The sequence below is a fragment of the Hoplias malabaricus genome, chromosome Y, assembly GCF_029633855.1.
Source record: "Hoplias malabaricus isolate fHopMal1 chromosome Y, fHopMal1.hap1, whole genome shotgun sequence".
NCBI classification, from domain to species: domain Eukaryota; kingdom Metazoa; phylum Chordata; class Actinopteri; order Characiformes; family Erythrinidae; genus Hoplias; species Hoplias malabaricus.
In genome coordinates, this window is record NC_089820.1 from 84,010,829 (window position 1) to 84,037,082 (window position 26,254).

Sequence of the window (26,254 nt, forward strand, 5' to 3'; positions counted from 1 at the left end):
CCCCCCTTCTCTCCCCCGCGGGTTCCCTTTGTCACGTGACCCGAGACTCGCTCCCTCAGCAGCCAACGGTTTTCCAAACCCGTTTTCAGACAGGCCCCGCCCACTCACGTCACGATTGGCTATTTCTATTTTTATTCAAAAATCTACAGTTAAATAAATAAATAATTAAATCAATAAATAAGTAAATAAACACATTTATATAGGTATATTTCATATTATTTGTAATGTTATTTGTTTTTTATTATTATTTACTGTTGTTTTTGTTGATTATTCATTTTCAAAATAGAAGTTGGCACCTTGTAATTTTTATATGTGTTTGTGTAATCTATTAAGAGAACGCTTAGACCTATTTGTTCTTAATAATTAAAATTGAAATGTCAATATTCCAAAAATAAAAATATATATTAAAAATATTAAATAGATAAAATAAAAGTATTTAAATATTTGAGAAGACTCTTACATTAAAAAAGCGTATCTATTTTTATAAAAGTATTATTTTATTATTTAAATGTATTTTGTTCATTGCAATAGATGTATAATTCATTTAATTAAAATTGTATTTATTTATTTCATTTTTTCAGGGGCTGTATAACGGCCACCCAGTGGCAGAGCCCCGCCCAGGCTCTGGTCTCCGCCAATCGCAGCTCAGGAGGAGGTCCTGCCGGAAGACGGGCGGTGAGGAATATCTGTCGTCGCCGGTGGAGGGCGGAGGGTTTGTAATTATAGTGGAGAGGGCTGGAGAGAGGATTTGGATTTGCCTTTACGCACGGTGCCACACTTCATGCAGGACTGGTTTAAATGGGACATGTCTTAGGAGACAGCTTATCTTAGGCAGACTTAGTCAAACCACCAGTGCATTCGTGTAGTTGGTCCATTTAAATTTTACATCGTTATAAATAATTATATGTTACAGGCTTTAAACTATGAAATAAATCATTTTTTTGGTTACTTTAATTGTAGTTGTTGTACTATTTGAAGTGTATTTAATTATAGTTACAGAGTGCTGTCTCATGTTTGTTGAACAACATGGAGCAGTTCCCTCACAGAGCAATAAACACGCCTTTATAGAGCAGTTTTCCTTTAGACTGCTGTTGTGAAACAGATTATATAACACAGCACAAGCATCAAACATTCTTCTTGGGAATAACACACCACAGCAGCATGTGTTTTAACAGGTAATTACATTACTAGAAGGCTGGCTGAATAACAGTCATTATTTACATTTTCACATCAAGTAAGTTGGATACTGATTGCGTTAAACCAACCAGAGCAGGCCCCCTGTTGTTTGGCTCTGTTTACTGGCTTTGTGTAAGAACGGTGTAATCATAAATATAAAGGTGCTATAAACGGTTCTGTGAGCGATGCCACAGAAGAACCACTTTTGGTTCCATAAAGAAGTGTTATTTTTTAAAGAGGTGTGAGTGTGAAGAAGAACCTTTTATAGCACCTTCATTTTTAGAGGTGTAAGTAAAGCACGCCAAACAGAACACATCACGAATAAGTAGAGACGCTAATATCAATTAAATATAACCCCAGGAAAAGAGTCTCTGGGAAAAGTGCGTGTGGAAGAACATTGTTCGCCTAAAGAACTACGGATGATTCACAGGGACAAACTAAGAAAATGGGTTAACTGCATTTGAAAAATGTAAAAATAGTGCAGCTACTTTCATAATTGTAACAAATTTCTTTTAGTGTGATTTCACTAAAAGAAATTTGTAGAAACATTACCTTTGTCCAACAGTCTTAGGTCCAGTGAAAAACGTATACGATTACAGACTGCAGGCCATCTGTTATCATGCACAATTAGTTTCGCACGGTCTACTCCATTCATCACTGGCCAGTTTCTGACCACAGAACTGCTGTGTGTAAGAAATCTTGTGGGTGCTGTACATTTTCCCAGTTCTGTTATGTTGGCATGTGCTTGTTGATAAATAATATACACTTTAGTTAAAAACTCTGAATGTGCTGTGTTTTTAATATTATTATTATTTTAAACAATATAAAAATGTGGTGTGTTCTCCCTGTGTCTGCGGGGGGATCCTCCGGGTGACTGTCTGTGAGGAGTGTGGTGTGTTCTCTCTGTGTCTGCGTGGATTTCCTCCGGGTGACTGTCTGTGAGGAGTGTGGTGTGTTCTCTCTGTGTCTGCGTGGGTTTCCTCCGGGTGACTGTCTGTGAGGAGTGTGGTGTGTTCTCTCTGTGTCTGTGTGGGTTTCCTCCGGGTGACTGTCTGTGTGGAGTGTGGTGTGTTCTCTCTGTGTCTGTGTAGGTTTCCTCCGGGTGACTGTCTGTGAGGAGTGTGGTGTGTTCTCCCTGTGTCTGCGTGGGTTTCCTCCGGGTGACTGTCTGTGAGGAGTGTGGTGTGTTCTCCCTGTGTCTGCGTGGGTTTCCTCCGGGTGACTGTCTGTGAGGAGTGTGGTGTGTTCTCCCTGTGTCTGCGTGGGTTTCCTCCGGGTGACTGTCTGTGAGGAGTGTGGTGTGTTCTCCCTGTGTCTGCGTGGGTTTCCTCCGGGTGACTGTCTGTGAGGAGAGTGTGGTGTGTTCTCCCTGTGTCTGCGTGGGTTTCCTCCGGGTGACTGTCTGTGAGGAGTGTGGTGTGTTCTCTCTGTGTCTGTGTGGGTTTCCTCCGGATGACTGTCTGTGAGGAGTGTGGTGTGTTCTCTCTGTGTCTGTGTGGGTTTCCTCCGGATGACTGTCTGTGAGGAGTGTGGTGTGTTCTCTCTGTGTCTGTGTGGGTTTCCTCCGGGTGACTGTCTGTGTGGAGTGTGGTGTGTTCTCTCTGTGTCTGTGTAGGTTTCCTCCGGGTGACTGTCTGTGAGGAGTGTGGTGTGTTCTCTCTGTGTCTGCGTGGGTTTCCTCCGGGTGACTGTCTGTGAGGAGTGTGGTGTGTTCTCTCTGTGTCTGTGTGGGTTTCCTCCGGGTGCTCCGTTTTCTTCCCACGCTCCAAAAACTATTACTACTATCCTACTATGAAATCTACAACTATTTTCTGGTGTATAAATACAAAGTGATAGCGACAAGGTGTGTAGATATCTAATATAGAGATTGTTCGTATCAGAGCTGGTAAAAGCTTTCACCCTATATTACTTTACAGCAATGCTTATCCATCCTCGTCCTGGTGTCTCACCATCTGCACCGATTAGTCTCGCTCTATTGCCTCCGCTACTGCTCACAGTACAAGTATTAAGGTCTTCATGAGCTTAATCAGGAATATATTAAAAGAGGAGGACAGGCCTCAGGTCAGTTTTTACTGAGGCTTAATATTGGGAATCTTTGGCTTTTTTTTTTGATGAAAAGAGCAAAAAGAACAGATGTGACCTTCACTGAATGACCTATGGATTCTTTTGAATTCTGAAAGCCCTACAACTCATTCATTCATTCATTATCTGTAACCCTTATCCAGTTCAGGGTCGCAGTGGGTCCGGAATCACTGTGTGCAAGGCAGGAACACACCCTGGAGGGGGCGCCAGTCCTTCCCAGGGCGACACACACTCACACCTACGGACACTTTTGAGTCAGCCCAACTGTGGTCTTAACATCTAATTTTACCTGTAAGCGTCATGTTCAAAAATTCACTCAAGAAAAACCTGTCAGGAACAAGGCTGCAGAAGAAAAATGGTGTATTATGATACTTAAAGGAACACTATGTAATATTTGTAACTTACTGTTACAGCTTCAAAATCACTGTGATGTTTCAATGACCTGTAATAGGTGGAACATACCCTCTGTCATTTCTACTCTGGGTTCAGCACTGCAGAAACTGCACTATGTAACATTTGGAGGAGGGTAGGAAACTACCCCCTCCTCAAACTTTCTTAGTGCTCCTTTAAAATCATGTTGATGATTGTATCACATCACACACAGAACAAACGTGAGTAATATCATATTTAAAAACGCAATCACAGACCTTTATGCGATAAACACATGTTCATTAATAAACGCCTGATAAGCACAATATGCTCAGAAAAGCCATATCATGATAATCATCCAAGTGTTTTCATGTTAGCTCTAAAATACTGTCTCACTGCCCTCCTCTGGCATACGATTCATCCAGATGTCGACTAAAGCAGAGAGTTCCACCTGTTGCACAGTTACTGTAAGCGAACAGAGGGGAAAAACAAAGATCAGAGATGTCATTTACTCTGCTGCTTTGACTAAACTTGAATGCTCCGGTTCCTGTCTTAATTCCCATGTGATGATCCTTTCACCTGTGCATTCAAGCTTCAAGAATTCAAAACAACTTTAAAATAAACCTTTTTACACAGAAGCCGAAAGCCGAGACTCATCAGCGCCACGCATCAGTGGCCTTCGAGTCCGAGGAATAACAGACGAACAAGTCAACTCCAGCGTCGGGATCAACCCACAGCCACAGAGGTGTGTTTCCTCCACTCCTCACAGTTCATCCTGCAGTTATCCTTTAAAACACCCCAAAATCTGAAGAGACGGGAAAGAGTTAAGGAACGAGAAAAATAGAATTAGGAAATCCTTCGTGATTAAGCTGGTGGGTTTCAAAGAAGATAAACCACTGGCGACGACACTGATCCGGTGCTCAACATCAGGATCAGGCTGAAACCTGCTCAACACTCTGAACAATTCACATATTGATTGAACTGGATAAGAACCCACAGAGTTCACAGAGTTCTCCATGAAGCCAAAATATAAGAAATATATATATGAGACCAAAGAAACAGTACGGAACCCTGTTTAGCAAATGTCTTACCATGTTCTGTAATTATATTTGGGATTAGAATGTGCTGAGTGTAACTTTACAGGTTACTAAAGCATAATAAATAGCTTTTATGTGCTCACCAAGCTGTCACACTGTAAATGAGGTCACACGTACTTCACAAACTGTCGTGTGACTGCATTCAGGACGTTCAGCAAATGTCACTTAGGGACATCATGACTTAAAGTGAAGGATAAAGATGTGTAGGGAACGTTCCAGACCTTTTGAAGTGTTCGTGACACACGTGTCACCATGTGCTTTCATGGGCTACATTAAAATTACAGTTCTGCAGCATGTTTATTTCTTCTTTTATAGCGTTGTCTTGAGCATGCTATATCAACCATCTTAAAGACCCTCTAATCCCAACACCTCTTAGATATAGGCATTACTGACACTGGTTCATTTCCTACTTTACCAATAAAATCACTGCATTAAACTAAATACAAAACCTCCCTTTCTGACTTTATACAAGGAGTTCCCCAGGGCTCAGTCTTGGGCCCTCTGCTGTTCATCATTTTTATGCTGCCTTCTCTATGTAAAACAATGTTTGGTATTAGAATATTTGCAGGAATTGAATGTGTTAATCTTATTTATGCTGAAACATGTAGTAAATATCCTAACTGACATTTACTCGTACCATTCTACATATAAATCTCCCTCTGAAAAATATAAGGAAGCACTAGAATTTTTAATTTATTGTTGTGAATACAATTCTGAAATTACAAAACACTACATAACTTTACATTCATTCTTTTATTTTACATTTAAATACCCATTATTACAAGCATCAATGCGATTAATCGTGAAAATGTGTGATTAAATAATCTTTGATTTATTGATTCACAGCCTTGATTAATGAGTTATAAATATGTAATTTTTAATGAACATAAATAAGTGTACAGTGGTTTAATCCATGACCAGGAAGAGTTATTGTAAGAAAAGAATTAAAACATAAACCTGATAATTTCAAGCGAAACAAAATAAGAAAGGAATAAGAACGGAAAGCACAGCATGGTAAAGGTTAGGTTTCTCAGACCCATCACTGGAGCTGTTCCCCTGGTTACTGTGGCTCCATAAACATCTCAGAAATTGTCATTGAGATTTAACGTTTTATTTTGTCTGTCTATTAAATTTGCTTTAGAAAGCTAGTAAAAGGATAACGTCTCTGGTGAGACACATTAAATGAAGTGGAAGTAATGACTGTGGGGCTGGAGGGACTTTGGAGCGATGCCAAAGAAGAGCCACTGGTTTGGGCTCCCCCTGAAGAATCCTTAGAGAATAGTTTTTAACTTAAGAAGCACTTTTCTAAACGAGATGTGTGAGCGTAAAAGCCCAAGCACCTTCGGAGGTGTGTGTGGCGCTACCTGTGAGAAGCAGAAAACACCACCAACATCTGAGGCAGGATTTCAGAGGAGGTGTGTGTGTGTGGGGGGGGGGAATCCCTGCAGATTTGTGTGAGGAATAAAAGCAAATGAGGGGAAGCAGAGGCTGGAGTAAAAAGTAAATACTGAATTAAACACGGTGCATGTACTGGTTTTGACTGGAAGTTATATGAAGTCTGCTGGTCTCTGGCTTTTGCACCGTACTGTATTTCCCTGAAGAGAAACAGAAGCAGAAGAAAAAACCCGAGTGCCATGTAGGACTCAAAGCCACATGATGCAAGAGTGAGGAACCAAAAATTGAGAGCAGGCTAATAATAGATGATAGTGATTCTTCAGCAGATGGCTGCTTTTTTGGAGAGAGATTAGAGCGGAACAGGTTGTTCTCATGCACACGTTGCTCCTATTCTCTCCCACTGCTCTCAGAACAGTATGAAAGTTGCCACTCTGTTCTTTCTGATTGCATCAGTCCAACAGTGGCTCTGGTTGTAACACCCTGCCACTGCCAGGGCACACACACAAAAGACGGCATTTTCTTTTTTTCCTCCGCCTCATAATGGATAAAATCTCCCTGGGCTCTGAGGACGAGGCCTTTAACTCGGGAACTAAGAATAGCTATGATCTACTGCCCCCTGGTGGACACTGAGAGCAGACTCCAGTTGCCAAGGTAGATCTTAGTCTAGTGAAGATTAACCCTTTAGTGCGTGCATTATGCCTAGGCACTAAAGGTGGGGAGCTTTTTAAAGATAACACAGTGTATATTAACCTGTTGATTACTGGTCCTCATTTTCTTTGTATTTTTAAAGCACAGATATAACCATGCCCCTGATCTACACCACTGTCTTCATTCAGAACCCCTGCAACTATAAACATGCAATTAGTCCCTGCCACTCGTCTGCAGAGTGACGTATGAAACCCTGGCTATTGTGTGTATCTCGGGAACACTGCAGTTCCAAAGTGGAAATGCTCTGTTAATTTCATTCCCCATGTATCCACTACCCCGATAGCGGACACGTTTGGGTCTAATCTGTGCCACTTTGGCACTCACAGCTCAGTGGCGGCACAGGCAAGTGTTGTGTGGGCAGGACGTGGGCCAACTGTCATGACTTGGATTACAGCACGTGTCGTGAGGACCAGATTTCAATTTGGCCCAAATGTGTTCCACAATGCACCTGATATCTGGCCCGTGTTTACTGGACTTATAACCAGCCTCACCCGGAGTAACCACTGGCCAAACGTGGGCCTTAAGTGAGGTGCAGATGAGCCATAATTGAGCCACTTTTGAGCCAAACGTTGATTGCTATTGGGGGTAGCATATAAAAACACCACACCACATGTACATGATAGGAAAGAGCACACCGTTGTCGATAGCAACATGAGGTGCGTTGTCGTGGACATTCCTGATAGAGGGGATGATCAAAACCTGTAAAAGCAGATAAAACAACCTTTGACCTCCTCATATACTTTTCATAACAATAACGGAGATGAAGTCATTACGAGGAACATTTGTGTCTGCATCAGTCGAGAGGTGTGTAACATGGAATCCTCAGTGTGTGTGTGTGTTTGTGGGTGGGTGTGGGGGGGTATATAGTTCACAATTGTAATCAAAAAACACTTTTCATAAACATTCAGATGATGATTGCTGCTCTCCAGTCTGTTTTCGCGCTGGAAACCAGTCGGATGTGTTCACGAAGCCCCAGTGTCTGTAAATGAAATGAAAAAAACAAACTGGCTCGGTCTGGTATGCTAGTTTATCTCTCCTTCTGCTCACGGAAGAGAAACACCATCTGGAGTATTTTTAGACAATGAAAAGAACTCCAAACTTTGAAAAGCATGAATCAAATTGAGGATGTTGCTCTATTCCTGCTTCATACGTGATTAATATTGATTTATTTTCGCTGTTTCCAATCACTTAAGGTGGAAATGTCTCCAAACTCGGGAGACGGCTAACTGCATTAGCGACAATGCTACAAAGCTAGCACCCTGAGTTACACATGGGTTTCTGTGGGAATTCAAACAGTGAATAAAAACTTAGTCAATTTAAATTTCAGCCGCCTACAAACAGCTGTCTTTAATTTCCTCAAACACACGTTAAAAGACGCTTAGCTTCGGAATGGGAACAACCAGAGAGAATTGAGTTTAGCCACAACCGTAGACGTTCCCTGGGCTTTGTAATTGCACACCTGACGTGTAATCACCTGAAGTAGTCCTTCATTGTGTTTAGAAAGTCTTTTAACCCTTTAAATATATCTGTGGATGGTAATATACAAGTTACTCTCAAAACAAAAGAGAATGAAATTCAACAGCACAGACGCTGGATTAAGTCTTTACACAATGACAGAGCAATGCAGAGGGCAGCAGGAGAAACTGCAGCTAATATGACCCCTCCAGCCCTCACTGATCGCATCGTGACCACAGTGATGAGCTCATTATCGATATAACCTCACTTCATTATGTTTTTATCCATGAGAGGTTAAACTGTTGTGTCTGATCCACTCTTACCAGCAAAACACAACAAAACAGATCCACCGGGGGGATATTCCAGCCTGTCAGTGGAGCTGAGCTGATCAAACGGACAGTGAGTGTAGGAAAATATGAGGAGGTTTTAATGTTATGGCCGATAGGTGTAGATCCTGAATGAAAAGCGGTTACTTTATTCGATTCCAACTAAAATGTCTTGGTTATTGCTGAAGTGGAGCTGCAGCTTCAGAGTCAGCCACTAAAACAGGAAGAACACATCTCTCTCAGATAAAGAACTGAGGAAGATCAATGCTCTAAAGGCAGCATGGAATTGCACTGTCTCTGCGCTCTGGGAAAAAAAAAATTAGATTTAAGACATGCTCATATCTTCCGGAGCTCGTGTGAGACAAGCAGCTGAGGTAAGACAAGTCTTCACCACAGAGAAGAGGGGAAGCTGATGTGACGCTGGGTTTGGACTCGGAGATGGGGGGCTCGCAGGGGTGGGCACTATGTCACAGACGTCTTTGTCTTCTCAGGTTGTATCCGCTGAGCCACAGGGACAGAGAAGCTGAAGAAGCAAAGGTGGAGCTCCATCTCCACAGAGCTGCTGACTTGCAGTCCTGCTTTCAAATGTCAAGGCGCGCACACACACACACACACACACACACACACACTCTTTGGATGTTAAACTGCGAGACATGGCAATATTGTGCCAGATATTTAAGTGATTTGGGGTATTTTTAATTGAAATGAAAACAAACCTAAAAACTGAACACCAAATAGCCATAACATTACGACCACCTCCTTGTTTCTGCACTGAATGTCCATTCTCTCAGCTCTCTTGTTGCTCTGCATACTTTGTTTGCCTCCTTTCACTGTTTTTCAGTGGTCATGAACCCTGCAGGACCACCGCAGTGCAGCAATGATTTGGACGGTCGATCATTTTCAGTGCTCATAGAAAAAAGGAGACCAGGTGAAAAACAAGTCGAAACTTGTCACCCCACACAGACACAGAGAGAACACACCACACCCCTCACAGACAGTCACCCAGAGGAAACCCACACAGACACAGAGAGAACACAACACACTCCTCACAGAGAGTCACCCGGAGGAAACCCACGCAGACACAGGGAGAACACACCACACTTCTCACAAACAGTCACCCGGAGGAAACCCACACAGACAAAGAGAGAACACACCACACTCCTCACAGACAGTCACCCGGAGGAAACCCACACAGACAAAGAGAGAACACACCACACTCCTCACAGACAGTCACCCGGAGGAAACCCACGCAGACACAGGGAGAACACACCACACTCCTCACAGACAGTCACCCGGAGGAAACCCACGTAGACACAGGGAGAACACATCACACTCCTCACAGACAGTCACCCGGAGGAAACCCACGCAGACACAGAGAGAACACACCACACTCCTCACAGTCACCCGGAGGAAACCCACGCAGACACATGGAGAACACACCACACTCCTCACAGACAGTCACCCGGAGGAAACCCACGCAGACACGGAGAACACACCACACTCCTCACAGACAGTCACCCGGAGGAAACCCACGCAGACACAGGGAGAACACACCACACTCCTCTGCAGCTGTGACAGAGACACTACCTGCTGAACACCAAATCATTTCACTTTCAAATCTACAGCAGTTGGTCTCTTTAGTTCCTAAAGGTTTAAAGAGTGTTGTTAAATGAGGAGATGCTTTAACACAATAGTTAACAGGCACTGTCGCAAATATTTGGAACATGTTGCAGGCATTAAATACAAAAAGGGCCAATATATTTAAAAACAGTACACTTTCTCAGTTTTCTAACAGTTTTAAATGTTGTCTTTGTATTATTTTAAAAAAGGTTTTTAACGATTTGCATATCACACTACGTACCGTTTTTTTTTTTATTATTTTCAATGAGATTTTCAAACCTGTTCATTGTCACAGCTCCGAGACCTAGGTTCCTTCAGAAAAAGCCTGTCTTTATTAGGTTCGGTTACTGCAATGCGACAAAGCAAACGTTTATCGTACTCAATTATATTCAAACGTCGTCTTGAAAAGCTGTGTCCCCAAACTTTTGACAGCCAGTCTGACTCAATAGAATCCAATTAATTTTCTCTTCAAACTCACGCACGTTAAAACAATCCTACCATCTGTCGTCATATTTGGTTACAAAAAGTGGCACAAATCATTATCAGTGGAGTATTAAATCAGCTTTCGGCAGCACATCGCACCGGCTCTGACAGACATCCCTCACATGTTCACAGTAATGAGGAGCTGCGCACTAATTACGAAGTTTTCTAACAGTAAACAGCTCTGTCAATTACACATCACTCACAGAGAGAGAGAGAGAGAGAGAGAGAGAGAGAGAGAGAGAGAGAGAGTGTGTGTGTCAGAGTGGCTGATGCAGGTGGATGAATCCATCATCCTATGTACAATGGTCTGAGTGGACAACCCCAGTTGGTGTGACTACATGGCTTTGTGCAGCACTGGGGCACCTCTGGGGACTGTATTAGCACCAGTTCTGTTCAAACCTGTACACCTTCGATTTCAGGTACAACTGCAGCTCATGACGTCGGCAGAAATTCTCAGAGGTCACAGCTGTTGGGGGGGTGTATCAGGAATGGACAGGAGGGTGAACTGTGAAATGTGTTTGCATTCACTACATACAACCAGGTTGGCAAGTGACACAATTGGAAATCTTTTCTTTGTGCTGTTTTTTTATTAAAATAATGGTTCAAGGGAATTAACAAATCACAGATTCAAAAGGTAGTGTCTCTGTCACAGCTCTAGAGACTTGGGGTTATCGGTTCGAGTCCCACTCCGGGTGACTGTCTGTGAGGAGTGTGGTGTTCTCCCTGTGTCTGCGTGGGTTTCCTCCGGGTGACTGTCTGTGAGGAGTGTGGTGTGTTCTCTCTGTGTCTGCGTGGGTTTCCTCCGGGTGACTGTCTGTGAGGAGTGTGGTGTGTTCTCCGTGTCTGCATGGGTTTCCTCCGGGTGACTGTCTGTGAGGAGTGTGGTGTGTTCTCCCTGTGTCTGCGTGGGTTTCCTCTGGGTGACTGTCTGTGAGGAGTGTGGTGTGTTCTCCCTGTGTCTGCGTGGGTTTCCTCCGGGTGACTGTCTGTGAGGAGTGTGGTGTTCTCCGTGTCTGTGTGGGTTTCCTCCGGGTGACTGTCTGTGAGGAGTGTGGTGTGTTCTCCCTGTGTCTGCGTGGGTTTCCTCCGGGTGACTGTCTGTGAGGAGTGTGGTGTGTTCTCCCTGTGTCTGCGTGGGTTTCCTCCGGGTGACTGTCTGTGAGGAGTGTGGTGTGTTATCCCTGTGTCTGCGTGGGTTTCCCCCGGGTGCTCCGGTTTCCTCCCATGCTCCAAAAACACACGTTGGTAGGTGGATTGGAGACTCAAAAGTGTCCGTAGGTGTGAATGTGTGTGTGTGTGTGTGTATTGCCCTGTGAGGTACTGGCACCCCCTCCAGGGTGTATTCCTGCCTTGTGCCCAATGATTCCAGGTAGGCTCTGGACCCACCGTGACCCTGAACTGGATAAGGGTTACAGATAATGAATGAATGAATAGATTTTTTTTTTTTTTGTATTTTACATTTCTATTTATTTATTGCACTTCTATTTTAACTTTTGTTCTGTTATTTAATCTTTTATTTATTAAAATTTTTTTAAAAATGTAAACAGTGCACAAATGACTGCTGTTGACCACATATTATTTGAGTTGTGGACCATTTTAGCAGTGGCTTGGCTGTGTGTGTGTTTGCTGTGGTTTAACACACGTCAGTGTCACTGCTTGGTTGAAAATGCTTCATTACCCAAAAACATACAACCAGCCACAGTTCTGTGCTCAGAAACATATCCTTAATGAAGGTCTAGAGCAGAGGTTTCAACCCAGGTCCGAGGGGTACACAATGTCTCGCATATTTTTATGTTTTGCTGCCGGAACACAGCCACTTCAGCTCAGAAAGAGCTCAGTAATGAGCTGATTAGTTGGATCAGGTGATCGGGAGTAGGGAGAAGACCAAAATACACGGAATGATCGCTGGAATAGAAACACCAACCTTTTATCTCCACTCACTGTCCATTTTATCAGCTCCACTGACCACAGAGGAGCCCTTTGTAGTTCTACAATTACAGACTGTAGTTCATTTGTTTCTCTACACACTTCCTTACCCCCATTTCCTCAGGTATGATTTGAAGGTGGAGTATTCACTGACGTGGTGGTTGTGTGTTAGTGTGTGCTCTGCTGAGAGGATGGGATCAGACACAGCATTGCTGCTAAAGTCCACCGACCATCAACATCCATCCGACGGTGTCCTGTGTCCACTGATGAAGGACTAGAAGATGAACAACACAACCAAGAAAAAACTGCAGCGCCCAACGAGGTAGGTGTGGCAGAGTGGACACAGGGTTTAAAAACTCCAGCAGCACTGCTGTGTCTGATCCACTCTACACCAGCACAACACACACTAACACCACCACCACCACGTCAGTGTCACTGCAGCGCTGAGAATGATCCACCACCACATCACACCTGCTCTGTGGGGGTCCTGAGCGCTGAGGAACAGGGGGAAATGGGGATGAGGAAGTATGCAGAGAAATAGATGGACTCCAGTCTGTAACTGTAGAACTACAAAGTGCTCCTGTGGTCAGTGGAGCTAATTAAAAGGACAGTGAAGAGTGAAGATACAAGGTAGGTGTTCCTAATTCAGTGATCGTTCAGTGTATAATTTTACCTGGGCCAGAGTAATGACTAACAGAGGTGTGTAACCGTGGTCTATTAGTTGACAATAAAGGCCAGTGAGTGTGTATACAGTGTGAATTATTGAATTAATTATCAAATGCAGTTTAATTAAACCGTATCTATTCAAAATCACCTCCTAACACTCCACACCAGTGCTAAAGTGTAAGCTACAGATAACTAGGGTACACTATAAATAGGGGAGTGATTTATGCTGAATTAATATGACACCCCGCAGTGGGATGGTCACTCAGTAGGTTAATAGTGAGGTCAGTCACACAAGGTGAGGGGAACGCGGACGAATGAAACTGATCTTTGATCTCCACTGTATAGTATTGGCTTACAAGAGGGTGAAGCCAAGGAAACACCAGCATTAGCACAGTATACCCCCTCCCATACACACACACACACACAGTCCTGCTGCCACTCATTGCTCGCTATTTATACCTTAGTAGTCAGTGATGCTGAAAGATCATGTTTCTCATAGGTATTTTCTGTCTGCTTCATCCCAACGAACACGAAGGAGCTGCTCAGTCAGCCAAAGACAGAAAGAGTGTTAGCATTTACATACAGTGAAAAACAACAATTAAATACCATTTATGACTTTTCCTGTAGATATTTCTGGGCAGATTTGAGAGAGGAGCTCATAAGTAAGAATAAGAGAAAGCTACCAATGCCAGTCAGTCATCAGTAGCTCACCTGTTGCTGCACCGAGAGTCGGTCACGCTGTAGCCCTTCAACACTGCTCACAGGATGCTGCGGGGGGGGGGGATTTTGGTTGGTGAACTATACACAGCCCAACCGTGACCCTGAGGTATTTACAAAGTAAATCTGCCCTGCTGTGTCTGATCCACGTTCACACCAACACACCACTCCACATCAGTGTCACTGCAGCACACGGAAATAACATAAATAACAAAAAGGCTGAATGGGATGATGATAATACATTGTCGAGCAACAAATGGACTACAGCCTGTGATTGATGTCAAATTCCAAACAGTGGAGGTGATCAAATGAACAGTAGCTGTAAATTAATGGCTGGTGTGTGTATACAGACCTTGTGTTTCTACATGAACAGGAATATCAGCTCCGAATAAGTTTCCTCAGCACTGCAACGTGCTCGTATCCTGGAGAGGAGTTTCACGTCAGTGTGACTGATTGTGTGGGGGCATACCCAGCATTCTTCTCTCTCTCTCTGCACAGGAATAGCTCCCCGTGTCGCGTCTGCTCAGCTCTAACGTTTGTAAGCTGCTCTAACTCGGCTCATTGGCCTGCGTGAACCTGGAAGAGTTACGCTCCCTTCTGCCTCTGAGAATCCACTATATTAAGGGCCTGTGGGAATAAAAAGGACACAGAGCACAAATAAAGCCAGCTGTCTGGCTCCTGCATATACACACACTCTCTCTCTCCCTAATGTAAACACCTGTCACAAAGCCAAAGCCCTGCCAAAACCTCCAGGAGATCAACACGCGGTTATGATATAACTCAAGTTTATGAGCAAGGTCTAAACGTCCACAGAGTAGTGTACAAATATCTACAGGCCTCCTGTTCATGTCACAACTGCTCTTTCTATCAGAGTCACATCATTCATTCAGTCATTGTCTGTGACCCTTATCCAGTTCAGGGCAGCGGTGGGTCCGGAGTCTACACGGAATCACTGGGCGCAAGGTGGGAACACACCCTGTAGGGGGTCACCAGTCCTTCAGAGGGTGACACACACACACACACATTCACTCACACCTACGGACACTTTTGAGTCACCAAACCACCTACCAACGCATGTTTTTGGAGCGTGGGAGGAAACCAGTGCAGACACAGGGAGAACACAACAAACCCGAGCCCACAACCTCCAGGTCCCTGGAGCTATGTGAGAGAGACACCTGCTGCGTCACCGTGCTGCCCTTGAGTCACATAATCCATACAGAAAATAGTATCTATTTATCATTTCTTCTTTTGATAGTGAGGGGTATTAATTAGAAGCGTGTTCCAGCTATGGATGGAAAGTTGGAATTGCACTGGCAAAAAGAATTAAGCTAACAATATTGTGCCATGGATGCCTTTGTTATACCTTTGAACTTGACACAGTAGTTTTAAGCAAAAAACAAAAGGAAGGTGTGATACTCCAGGCACATAACTCTAAACATCAGTGGGAACAGCACCGACTCACTGGCTCCAATTTTAGGAACATTGTGACTCCTGTTGACAGGGGATTCATAAAAGATACTGCCCATGGTTTAAAATTACCGGAGCAGTCCTTGAAAAGCCAGTTACTAGTAAACACAATCTTGAGCTACACCTTTAACGTACATGTATTTCTCAAAACAACTAATGCCATTCTGAAATAAAGAACGGTTTTGATATGAATGGGAACTCACAAAGGCAGGCTGTCTGATTCAAGACCCTAATTCCTGTAAAAACAAGAGGCAAATCACACTTGTACTCAAACCAGGAGAGCATTTCAAGTGTCCAAGGTACTTCAGGCACCAATTGTGTAGCAAGTACATATTTGACACAGTTATGCTACAGTGCGCTGCACAAGAGCGGAAAAAAGTGCCTGTGACAATGTAAACGTGGCAGTTCAGAGGCTGAGCGAAGGCTCCCTTCCAACCACTAAAATACAACAGCAGGAGTAATGCTATCTCACTCACACAGGCTGCCACTAAAGCAGCTACTACTCAAACCGGCCGGCACACAGCACGTAAAGCAATTTATACCCTCCCTGAAACTGCAGACCTTTAACCACGGCTTTGGACAAACAATAAAGCAGTGGCTGGAGCGCTGCCGTTTCTGTGATACACTTCAAGGTGCATGTGAGGTTAACAGAGTCAAAGCGGTAAAGGTTTTTTAGCCGAAGCAAAACTCTGCAGAAGGATGAACAAGAAACGTATTCCAAAAAATAAACTGAATAAATGAAATGAGCGCAAACTGTAGCTGAGATACGAATGCGGAATAAAAAAGGGCTAAAATGTACGTTAAATATATAGACACCCCCAAATTCCCCTAACAACATTTTCAGCAAGTTATTGTACTCCTTTTAATTATAAAGTGAAGACAAAATAAGACTTGCACGGCCCATTTTTAACTTTTTTTCCTTGTCCTTTTTACGCTGCAGGTGGAATTTTTGAACCATGTTTACATTTTACAGACGTATCTCTAATCAGCAGATATTTGACTAAGTAACAGTGCAAAAGTAAATACACACAAGTGTGACATATTCAAACTCGTCCATAAAAATAGGCAACAATTTTGCTGTCAAACCTGAGTGGAAAATTCCTGAAAATTCTCCCCAAGGCACAGCAGCATACGAGAAAGACGCTATATAAGTTACAGCGTTTATGTAACAACAACAAGACCTCCACACAGTGATACTCAAATGGGACACGTGAATTTTATTCAGGCATCTCCAAACACATTTCTGTCCTGAAGTAAAAGGTCATAAATTAAATCAAATTAGATGCAATTACTGAGAGAAAAAGTCTCAGGTTTTGAGGCTAAGTAGTGTTAGCATATTCCAAAGTGCTTGTTTTGAGAAGAATTTGCAGAGAAAACAACTGAAAGACCAACAGAAAATGTTAAGTTCATACAGAGAATAACTCAAAGAAAATGATACAGACAAATCAGAAGTAAGACTAAAGAGTCGTATGTAACCGGCAACGCAGGTTGCCAAATCCGTCACTCTAAATCCACCTCTGGTGATGATAAAAATGCATAGATATTGAAGTGTCCACAGCCAACAAATATAGCTGTTGTCGTACTGGGTAAAGTGCTAAATTCACAAAAGAGGGGAAAAACCAGAACCATTTCTGCTCTCGTGGCTGAGGAGTAAAATAAACACAGTAAATCAAGTGCAAAAGACTGTGCAGATGTTCCAGAGGCCAAAGAATCTCTCCCACGTTCACCCGTTTTTACAAGAGACAATTTAACCACACCACACTAATGCGTTTAACAATAAACAGACAATGATCGCAGCTAGCATGACATCACCATCATAGCAACACTGGCGTTCATTCATTGTCAGCACCCATTAGCATCGCCTGGTTCAACCGTTCCCTTCAAGGGGGAGGTGGGAGACAGTGCCCAGAGCTTTAAAAACCCAAACACATCAAGTAGACAGAAATGTAAGGCTACGATTTGGCACAAGAGGAACCCACTCCTTTGAAACTGCATCATATGACATTTGATGAGAAAATGTTGCCAGTGAGAATGTCAGCAATGCTTACTCTACCTTGTATTATAAAGAGAGCACATCAAATTATATCATCCCTGTGACTCTTCCTACACTTACACCCATGCTGTCAAACTGGAGAGTGTGTTCTTATTAATAATAACAATGCAGTTTTTAAACCTGGCCTTAAAAAGGGCCACAACCGCACCATTCCAATATTATAAAGAAATAAACAGGCAAAAATTTGTTCGTATCCTGCTCATAAACGGGAAAAACGCGTGAATGAGGGGGAAGAGGGAGAAAAGATCAAATAAAGAAACATTAACAGATTAAGCCTAAATTAAACCCAAAAGTCTTTTCCCCGCTGGTAAACTGCAAACAGCGTCCAGGCACACAACAATGTCCTCAGTTTGGTTTCTTCCTTTTCATTAAGCCCTTAAAAGGCAGGCAGGCATAGAAAGAAAGGTCTCTCGCACGCGCACACACACCACATCAGGTCGCTGAATGCACACATTTTCCTTATTTGCAATAAACAGCCTGGAATTATTGCTGTGGTTTAGGCTGAGCAACGTGAGACGCCTGAAATGTGGCGACTTCGGGTCGAGTCTGCAGTGAAAGAGGGAAGAATAGGAAAAAGAGAGAGAGAGAGAGAGGTTAGGTTAGAGTTGTTGGGACATACAGATGTATTCAAAAGTTTAAACACCCCTGGTCAAATAACGCTTTGTGCATTTATTGTTTAGTTAAACACAGCATTTTCACAGAAAATGTCTATATCTATGTTCACTGCATGAGTGTTGTATTCCATTTAGAAAACTGAACAAAACACTAATTGACCAGGGTCACCAAAAATGTGTTTTGAATATATCTATATGGAGGGGCTACAGTTGAGAAAGATGGTAAAAGGGGGTGAGAGAGTGTCAATGCAGCTCAATGAAGGCCTCCATTTCCTCAGAGATGAGTCCTTTGTAGGGCAGTCTGTGTCGCTCCACAGCACGGGCGGCAAGGCACTGCAAGGTGACGTAGTTCAAAGGGTGCAGTGCATGCCTCCCGCTGCCATGCTCCTCTAGAAGCTCGTAGGGCGTTTTGCGTTTTGCATTGGTGGCGTCAAAGTGAGCCCCGGAGCCGATCAGCAGAGACATGATGTCTGGGCAGCCGTTGGCAGCCGCCACATGAAGGGGTGTGTTGTTGTCGCAGTCACGTGCGTCCACATCGGCACCACACTCCAGGAGCAACGCAGTCACTTCCAGCGAAGGAAATCGACCTACTGGGTAACGGCCTACCGACGTCGTGTCCTTGTCTACAGCCATGTGGAGTGGAATAAAGCCGTTTCTGCCTCTCGGGTTCAGCTTGAGGAGCTTGTACACCGTCTGCTTTTTCTGGTGCTCCTGCGCCGGGCTACACTCCAGCTTCTCCAGCAGGAAGATGAGGTGTAGGATGATGGAGAGGGCCTTTGCAAACTGTGGTGCTTCGGGGGGGCTGTCACGCTGAGCCACGGCCCGTTCCACCTCCCGCACGCCTTTGGCGAGGACGCCCATCAGGTCCTGGAAGGTAACCCGCGTTGCCAGGGCGCCTTTGGCTCTGTCCTGGAGGACAAAGGAGAAGAGCTCAGCGAAGGACAGGAAGCTGCTGGCTGTCATAGGGCTCAGGGGGTCCAGGTTGCTCTGCTGCATTTCCAGTGCATATTTCCACAGGCTGATGCACCGCTCGAAGTTTCCAGAGTCAGCGTAGACTGCACCTCTGTAGCGGATGTAGTAAGATGTGTCTGGGTGTGAAGGCCCCAAGATTCGTTCTCTCACAAGCAATGCCTGCATCCTCATCTCGTCCGGGTCTGTGATCAGGGCCTCCAGCTCCTCCGCTGTGCTTGCTTCTCGGGCGCAGTCATACGCTGGAACAGGGGGTCCTGGGGGTGGCTTGGCCAGGAAACCCACCCTATCTCCGGCTTGCCGGAGGTCCATAGCCCTTCTCCAGAAGCGCATGGCACCTAAAAGGTCTCGCTTCTTGTCTACAAACGTGGCCCCCAACAACTCCAGGGCATCAATGCGCTCCTCTCGAGAAGCTCTTGGCTGGTGGACCAAGTACTCGACTATGTTGGTGTGTCCGGTGACACTGGCAGCCAAAAGAGGGGTCATGCCATAGCCATCTTTTTCCATTCTGGCATTGCACTTAAGCAGCATTTTCATAATCTCTAAGCTCCCTGATTCTGCGCAATCATGCAAGGCCGTATTGCCCTTCACACTCTTGCGATTCACATCAGCCCCTCGCTCCAGAAGAAATTTGGCAATTTCCTTGTGGCCCTTATAACAAGAGATCATCAGGCATGTGTGACCATGGCGGTTGGCCACCTCCATATCCGCGTTATTTTCAACGAGGTAGCGTACTATCTCTAAATGCCCGTCAAAGCAGGCAGCCCTCAGCGGGGTCGAGTTTGTGAGCGTCGTGTTATTGACAGAAGCACCGTGTTTGAGCAGTGTTTTGACCACAGGCAAATGGCCCGCGGCAGAAGCCGCCCACAGCGGCGGAGCTCCCTCAATCGTCTCGCCATCAAAGTTTACCGAGCCTCCGAGCTCCACATTCGCCTTACAATGTTCCAGTAAGTAGTCCACCACCTCCAGATGTCCGTATCTGGAGGCTATGAGCAGCGGCGTGCCTCCCTGAGTCTTTTCCTCCGCCAGAGCCTCCAACTCCTCCGGACTTTTGTTGCTCAGCAACTTCTGGATAAGTTTCAGTTTGCCGTCTCTCGCCGCGTTAAACACCGCCGTCGTTATATCCATCTTAGCCGCATTAGACCCGCTCAAACCCTCAACTAAACCCGGACGACCATGAGACACTTCCCTTCCCGTTTAGCGCTCAAAACGTCGGCAAACCTCCGACTCTTCCCCGCTGTTGCTGCTGCCATTTTAAGGCTGCTATCAAAATGGCGTCGATGTTGTTTGACAGCTCCGTGTTCGCAGCTGGCGCTGGGAATTATGGGAGTTGTAGTTTGATCCTGCTTAATGCAGCACTACAGAAACGGACGTTGGAAATACAGTTCACACAATGCGCTAAAACTGACACGACGGTTTGTAGTTTTAACCGCAGGTTGTGTTCAAAACAACTCGACGGCACACTACTAAGTGTGTCACTCCACATTATGGAAGTGGACTTTTTAGTGTATTGTATAGTGTAGTGAAGTAGAATGAGACTGCATATTTGTTTGGGTTATTTTTTTAAAACTACATTCCCAACAATTCATTCGAAAGTCGAGAAACACCATAATGTATATAAAATATAAAAATGTGACTTTACCGTAATTTATGAGACAGAATTCGTAAATATATAAACAATTTGATTTATTTATTATAAGCTTTTATAAAATGTAGTTTACAAAGAAGGGTGATTTGTTTTTATTGGTGGCTAGTGCACTGTTTGTGAGCTGATAGTGAAAAGACAAAACGCAAACCAAAATATGTTTTAAAACATTTGAAACTTTAATATGTATAAATTACATTTTTAACATAAAAAATATATATTAGTATGTGGAAAAGCCCCAAAGCAGCATTTTGGATAGTCCTGGTTTAAGGACTTTACACCTACAAAATAGATTTGAGCACATTATTTATTTCTCATTGTGAAACCCATACTATGAACTTTAAATGAAGTACATTTGCGGAGAGGCAGCTTAACACCACAAACAAAATAAACCCTTGAAATATTAACATAACAGCCTGGGCGACCAAAATAACTTCAAATATTTTACATAGAAATCTTTCAGTTTGCATAAGGTACACAAAGATGAGCATAGATTTAGGTCACTTTGATCTACTTCTTTCTTTTTATGGCTGGTGTGCACCCCCCCTCCCCCCCTTATCATTACATTGCAAAATTGCCTTGTTCATTTTTGTTTGACATCCCCTGTAGGCCTAGTGTTTGTGAACTTTGACTTTTTAATCATGATGATTTAAACCCCTTGAATTTTAGAAACTCTGCACATTTATAGATTTTTCTTGGAAATATCTTCTATAAATAAAACACTGTTACAGAATATTACAGTGAAAAAAATACGAGACACACTCATGAGTCATCATTAGCATTAATACACTTTACCCCAACCCCATCCACCTACTCCACATTAATAAATACATACAAACATAAATAAATAAATACATTCAAATAAAATAAACAGCTATTTCCTTGATGCCATTTTCAGCCACTGTTTTCAAGCCAAATCAAGTCTGGAACGTCTTCACTGCCACCATCTTGAGGATGACTCCATCTGACCAGGAGCTAGTGTGTAGTTTGCTGACTGCACCCGGCACTGAGAGGTAGACTGGGTTTTGTTGTTGGTCTCTATGTTCAGTTTCACAACAAAATCACTAGTCTTCCACCCAGCACTGCAGGCCATTCAGACTTCAATCTCTGCTCAATAACAGATGTCTTCGGCTGTGTATCTGCAAGTGAAACAGAAAATATAAAACACAGGTTTGTTCTAGGGCGACAAAGAAAGCCTTTGAGGCGAGGTATCGCTGCTTTTTAAGCCTATTATTCAGTAATGATTGGCTAGTTGATTTGCCTCTGTGTGGAGGCTGATGACTGGAGCTCTATGGAATTGGAAAAGCCTCCAATTCTCATAAGTGACATAGTAATCACAGCTGGTTTATGTTCATTTTCTGTTTCTATGGCACTCTGCACTTGGTCGGCTGAAAAATGAGGCGGAAAAACTAGGAAAAAAGAAGAATCTTAAGAAGTACATATTGGATTTCTCACTTGTTCCAAACCATTTCCTGTGAACTATTAATATTCAAATATTAATTTTTTAATATAACATTTTATTCTAAAAATCTATTATTCTGTTAAGAATCACACTGTTGGAAAATGACACCCCCCACTGTGTCCTGTAGAAAGTCATGAGAAATGATTTGCCCAAAATAACTCAATAAAATCCTGTAATAAAACCTTACAGTAAAACATTTCCATGGCTTTTATTTTCTCTTCTTTCCAATGCGTGCTCCACCCACAAATTAATTCTAATCCATTGGAACTGCTGCTTTGTTGGACAAGCTTTAACTGTTTAACTGAGCATGACACTGTAGCGTTTTAAACCTGAAATTCAGCATTAATATAGAAGCATAATTGGAACAAAAAAGTCCCCATTTTTACATTTATTTTATTGATTTATTTAATTTTTTTATTTTATAATTTTACAAAATTTACTGTCCTTTCCTTGGTGTAAAAACACCACAAAATTGATTGAGAATTTATACTTTGTCCTCATCCTGTAAAGATACTGGAGCCTATTTGGAGATATTAGATTCATTCATTTATGCGTTCATGGAGTTTATGTGCAGTTCGTTTTCTCATTAAACAGAACGGGTTTGGACAGCGTTCTCAAAAGCTTGATCGACTTAGCAACAGTTGCTAAGAAACAACATATTTGTGGATGGAGCATGGAGAGGGCAGCTGGACAGATCAGAGAAATGAGCGTGGTTCTGGAGACTGTATTGATCTCCTGTGTTCTTTTTGTGGTTTGTCCATCACTACAGAAAATAGTGATGCTCTATGTGCTACAAAAGAAAACAGAGAATGGCAGCCAAAGGCAAATGGTTGTGGTTGGGTGGGGGAGGGGGGGGTGCATCCCACACAAATTAATTTCCCTATCTCTCTCTCTCTCTCTCTCTCTCTCTGTTGACATTCACGTTCTCTTTATTGCAGCGATGCCAAGGGTTATTCCCCCTCTTTCAAAAAAAGCAGGTGAGAAGGAGAGAGAGGAGGAGGGCTTGAAAAAGAAAGTGAGAGTGGGGGGTTGGTAAAACAGGAGGGAGAGAAGGAGGAAGAGAGGAAGGAGGGGGAGGGAAAGATGGAGAGAGGGAGAATGGGAAATGGAGAGAAATTGGGAGAGTGAGAGAGAGAGAGGGAACAAGAGAGAAAAAGCAAAGAGACAGGCGGAAAAAAGAGGATAAGGGAGACAGGAAGATGACAGAGAGATAAAAGCAAACACAGGAGAAAGATGAGAGACAAAAGGCAAGGATAGGGAAGGATGAATCTGGAGAAAATGTGAAGGAGAGAGAGGGAGAGAGAGAGAGAGAGAAAGAGAGAGAGAGAAGCAAATGGGGGAAGGAAGCAGGAGAAAGGGGAGGTAGGAGCAAGAGAGAAGGTAAAGAGACATAGTGGGAGAGAAAGCAGGAGGAGAAGAGAAACTGGGAGAGGAAGAGAGTAAAAAGAGAAAGAGAAATAAAAACAGAATATATATATGAGAGAGAGAGAGAGACTGCAGAGTTGAATAGAGAGAACACGGTGAATGTACAGCAGTGATGACGTGTCTGTGCTCACTGTCACCTGCTTTTCACAAGAATCATCTGAACATGAGCTCAGAATCATGTCTCCTTCACACACACACACACAAACTCTCTCTCTCTCTCTCTCTCTCTCTCTCTCTCTCTCTCTCTCCCTCTCTCTAATCATTGTCCTTCATCTGTGCTGTGTTTCATGGGCAGCGCTGGTAGCTATGCAACAAGGGCTGAAGCAGCAGAAGGGGAAGGGGGGGGGTGGAGGAAGATGGGGGAAGGGGGCCTGTTGGACGTGGAGGATGATTAGCCTCCAGTAGCGACGGAAGAAAACTTACCTGTTGTCTGCTTTCGTGCCACGCTGCTGTTTGCTGGACACTAGCTGTTTTGTTGGACCCTATGGCGTTATGTTATTTACTGCCTTTCTGCAGTGAAACCGCATCTTAAATCTCACTGGGTCTGGTTCACTCTTTTACAGGAACATCTGGTTCTTTGTGCCTCTTCAGCGTGTTAATAAATAACAGGATGCTACAAGGAACACGCGTAGTCAAAGTGTTGCATCAGCGCTGAGTTTGACCCCTTATAACATTTCTGTTGACACTTTCTACCCTTCCCTACATCTTACAGCCACAGTCTTTACATCAATGCAGTTGGTAGAAGGAAAAGAAGGGTTATGAGCATTAAATAAGCCAAGTCTGAGACAACCAAGACATATGTTGTTAAGAAAAGGGCATCGGCGGTCATTTCTCTTCCTCTCAGACAGAGGGAATTTGGCTCTTTTCTGAATTGTAAAATGTGTTTATTGTGTCGGTTGTCAATTTGGCAACAAACACCTTACTGCCATTGGTAAGCAGTTAAAACACATGAATAAAAGGGCAACACCTGTTGCTTGCCAAATAGTGAGCCCACTCTATTAGTCTACACTCTACAGTATTGAACCTCTTTTCTTCATCAGATTTCCATCTACACGTGTTGTCCTTTGGTTAGAAGGCTATAACATGTCTGTTGACCTAGTTTAAAACATGAATAAACTCACTATAAACCATTCTTTAACCCTTTCAGAGCATAGTCTTATTATACAGTGCTGTCCAAACACGAAGACGGAAAATGTGCAAAAGGGAGCTGTCCACGGCGCTGGTGCTGAAACCCGCCCAATGCCAGCCACCGTTCTCTCTGCTTTCGGCCAAGGGAACTTACCACCTGTTGCACGAAAGTTTCAGTCGCTTAAAAGGGCCTTTTGCGAGGGATAACTCTCGTTTTCTCGCCTCGGACCCGTTCGGAAGCGCAGATAAACAGCAGCCACCTGTTTATGAACCTGACCACCGCAGTCAGCTTGTTTTAATGGAGAAGACATTTACAGAACTTGATTCAATGCACCGTGAGGCCAGTGAGAGAAGGGCGTACCAGCGTTTAAGTCTCGAACAACAACAAAACGCGCCTTCAGCCCTGTCGTGACGGGCGTTGGGTGTGGATGAGTCGAAATGTCGCCAGTTTCATTGCTTTCAGCTGTAAATGTGACTCACCCCTTTTCCAAAGCAACAGGTGATTCTGACGCGCTGTGGATGTTGATGGTGGTCTTCAGCTTCAGCCATGAAAGCCCCAAGCGTCCATTCTGCTGCTAACCCCCCCCCCAACAACACGTACACAAACACACACACGCACACACACACACACACACACGCACACAAACCCAAGCGTAACGGCGATGATGTTACTGGGCGGCTCGCGGAGAGAGCACGAGCGCCCTGTCTGTTTATATACTGTCCAAACAAGACGGAGGGACGGATTATTAGCGGTGACGACTCCCAGGGTCCAGCCAATTGAATCTCGCGCTGGCTTTCTTTACTCGCGCCTCATAGTCACCGCGAGCTCTCGGAGCCACAGCGAGTCTTCACAACACTGAGACACATGTGGTCTGGGCTTTTTCAACAGAAAACATCCAACACGTCCTTAAAACGCTCCCCGAGGTTTGTCCAGGCACTGCCTCAGCGCGTCTCTCTGTGTTTTATGCCGCTGTGGTCGGAGATGACCAACATGGCTCCAGTTTGCTGCTCAGTGTGAGGTGCAACAGGCATCTGGACGTGATAGGGTTCTTGTTTACACTTCGGAAAACTGCAGTGAGGTCATGATTTCTTTGGAAATGCTTCTGTAGATCACACATCTAGAGCCCAGTAGATGTTCAAATATATTTTGTGAGCGTTTGTTTCCTTTTTTGTGTGTGTGTGTGTGTAGTGTGTTATTGTAATTCAAAATTCAAACATTGTTTAGCTTTCCTTTTTTGGTAACTGTCGCATATAAAACATTACAATTGTCATTTTATTCAGTATTATAAAACGAAAAATTAAATATTATCATGCATAAAATCGCCATCTTTAAAGGAATACTACGTAAGATTAGGGGTTTTTGGCTCTGGAGCTTTCTGCAGTGCTCACTTTTAAAGGTGAATGTAGCATCACAATAAATTTGAAGCTGTTATTTTAAAGTAAAACTGCAGAGTTCCTTTAAATCGTCGAA

General features: G+C 43.7%; 1 protein-coding gene across 1 annotated transcript; it reads right to left on the reverse strand.

Annotated features, from left to right (window-relative positions):
- Nucleotides 1-16,412: 16,412 nt before the first annotated feature.
- On the reverse strand, nucleotides 16,413-20,404 carry LOC136679673 (protein fem-1 homolog A-like). Its single transcript, XM_066658324.1, has one exon. It carries the CDS (start codon nucleotides 20,249-20,251, stop codon nucleotides 18,398-18,400), a length of 1,854 nt encoding a protein of 617 aa, XP_066514421.1. The 5' UTR covers nucleotides 20,252-20,404; the 3' UTR covers nucleotides 16,413-18,397.
- Nucleotides 20,405-26,254: the final 5,850 nt, after the last annotated feature.

Bases quoted from the DNA above. Each gene is read 5' to 3' on its own strand.
- LOC136679673 (XM_066658324.1), bottom strand. From the start codon at position 20,251: ATGGATATAACGACGGCGGTGTTTAACGCGGCGAGAGACGGCAAACTG.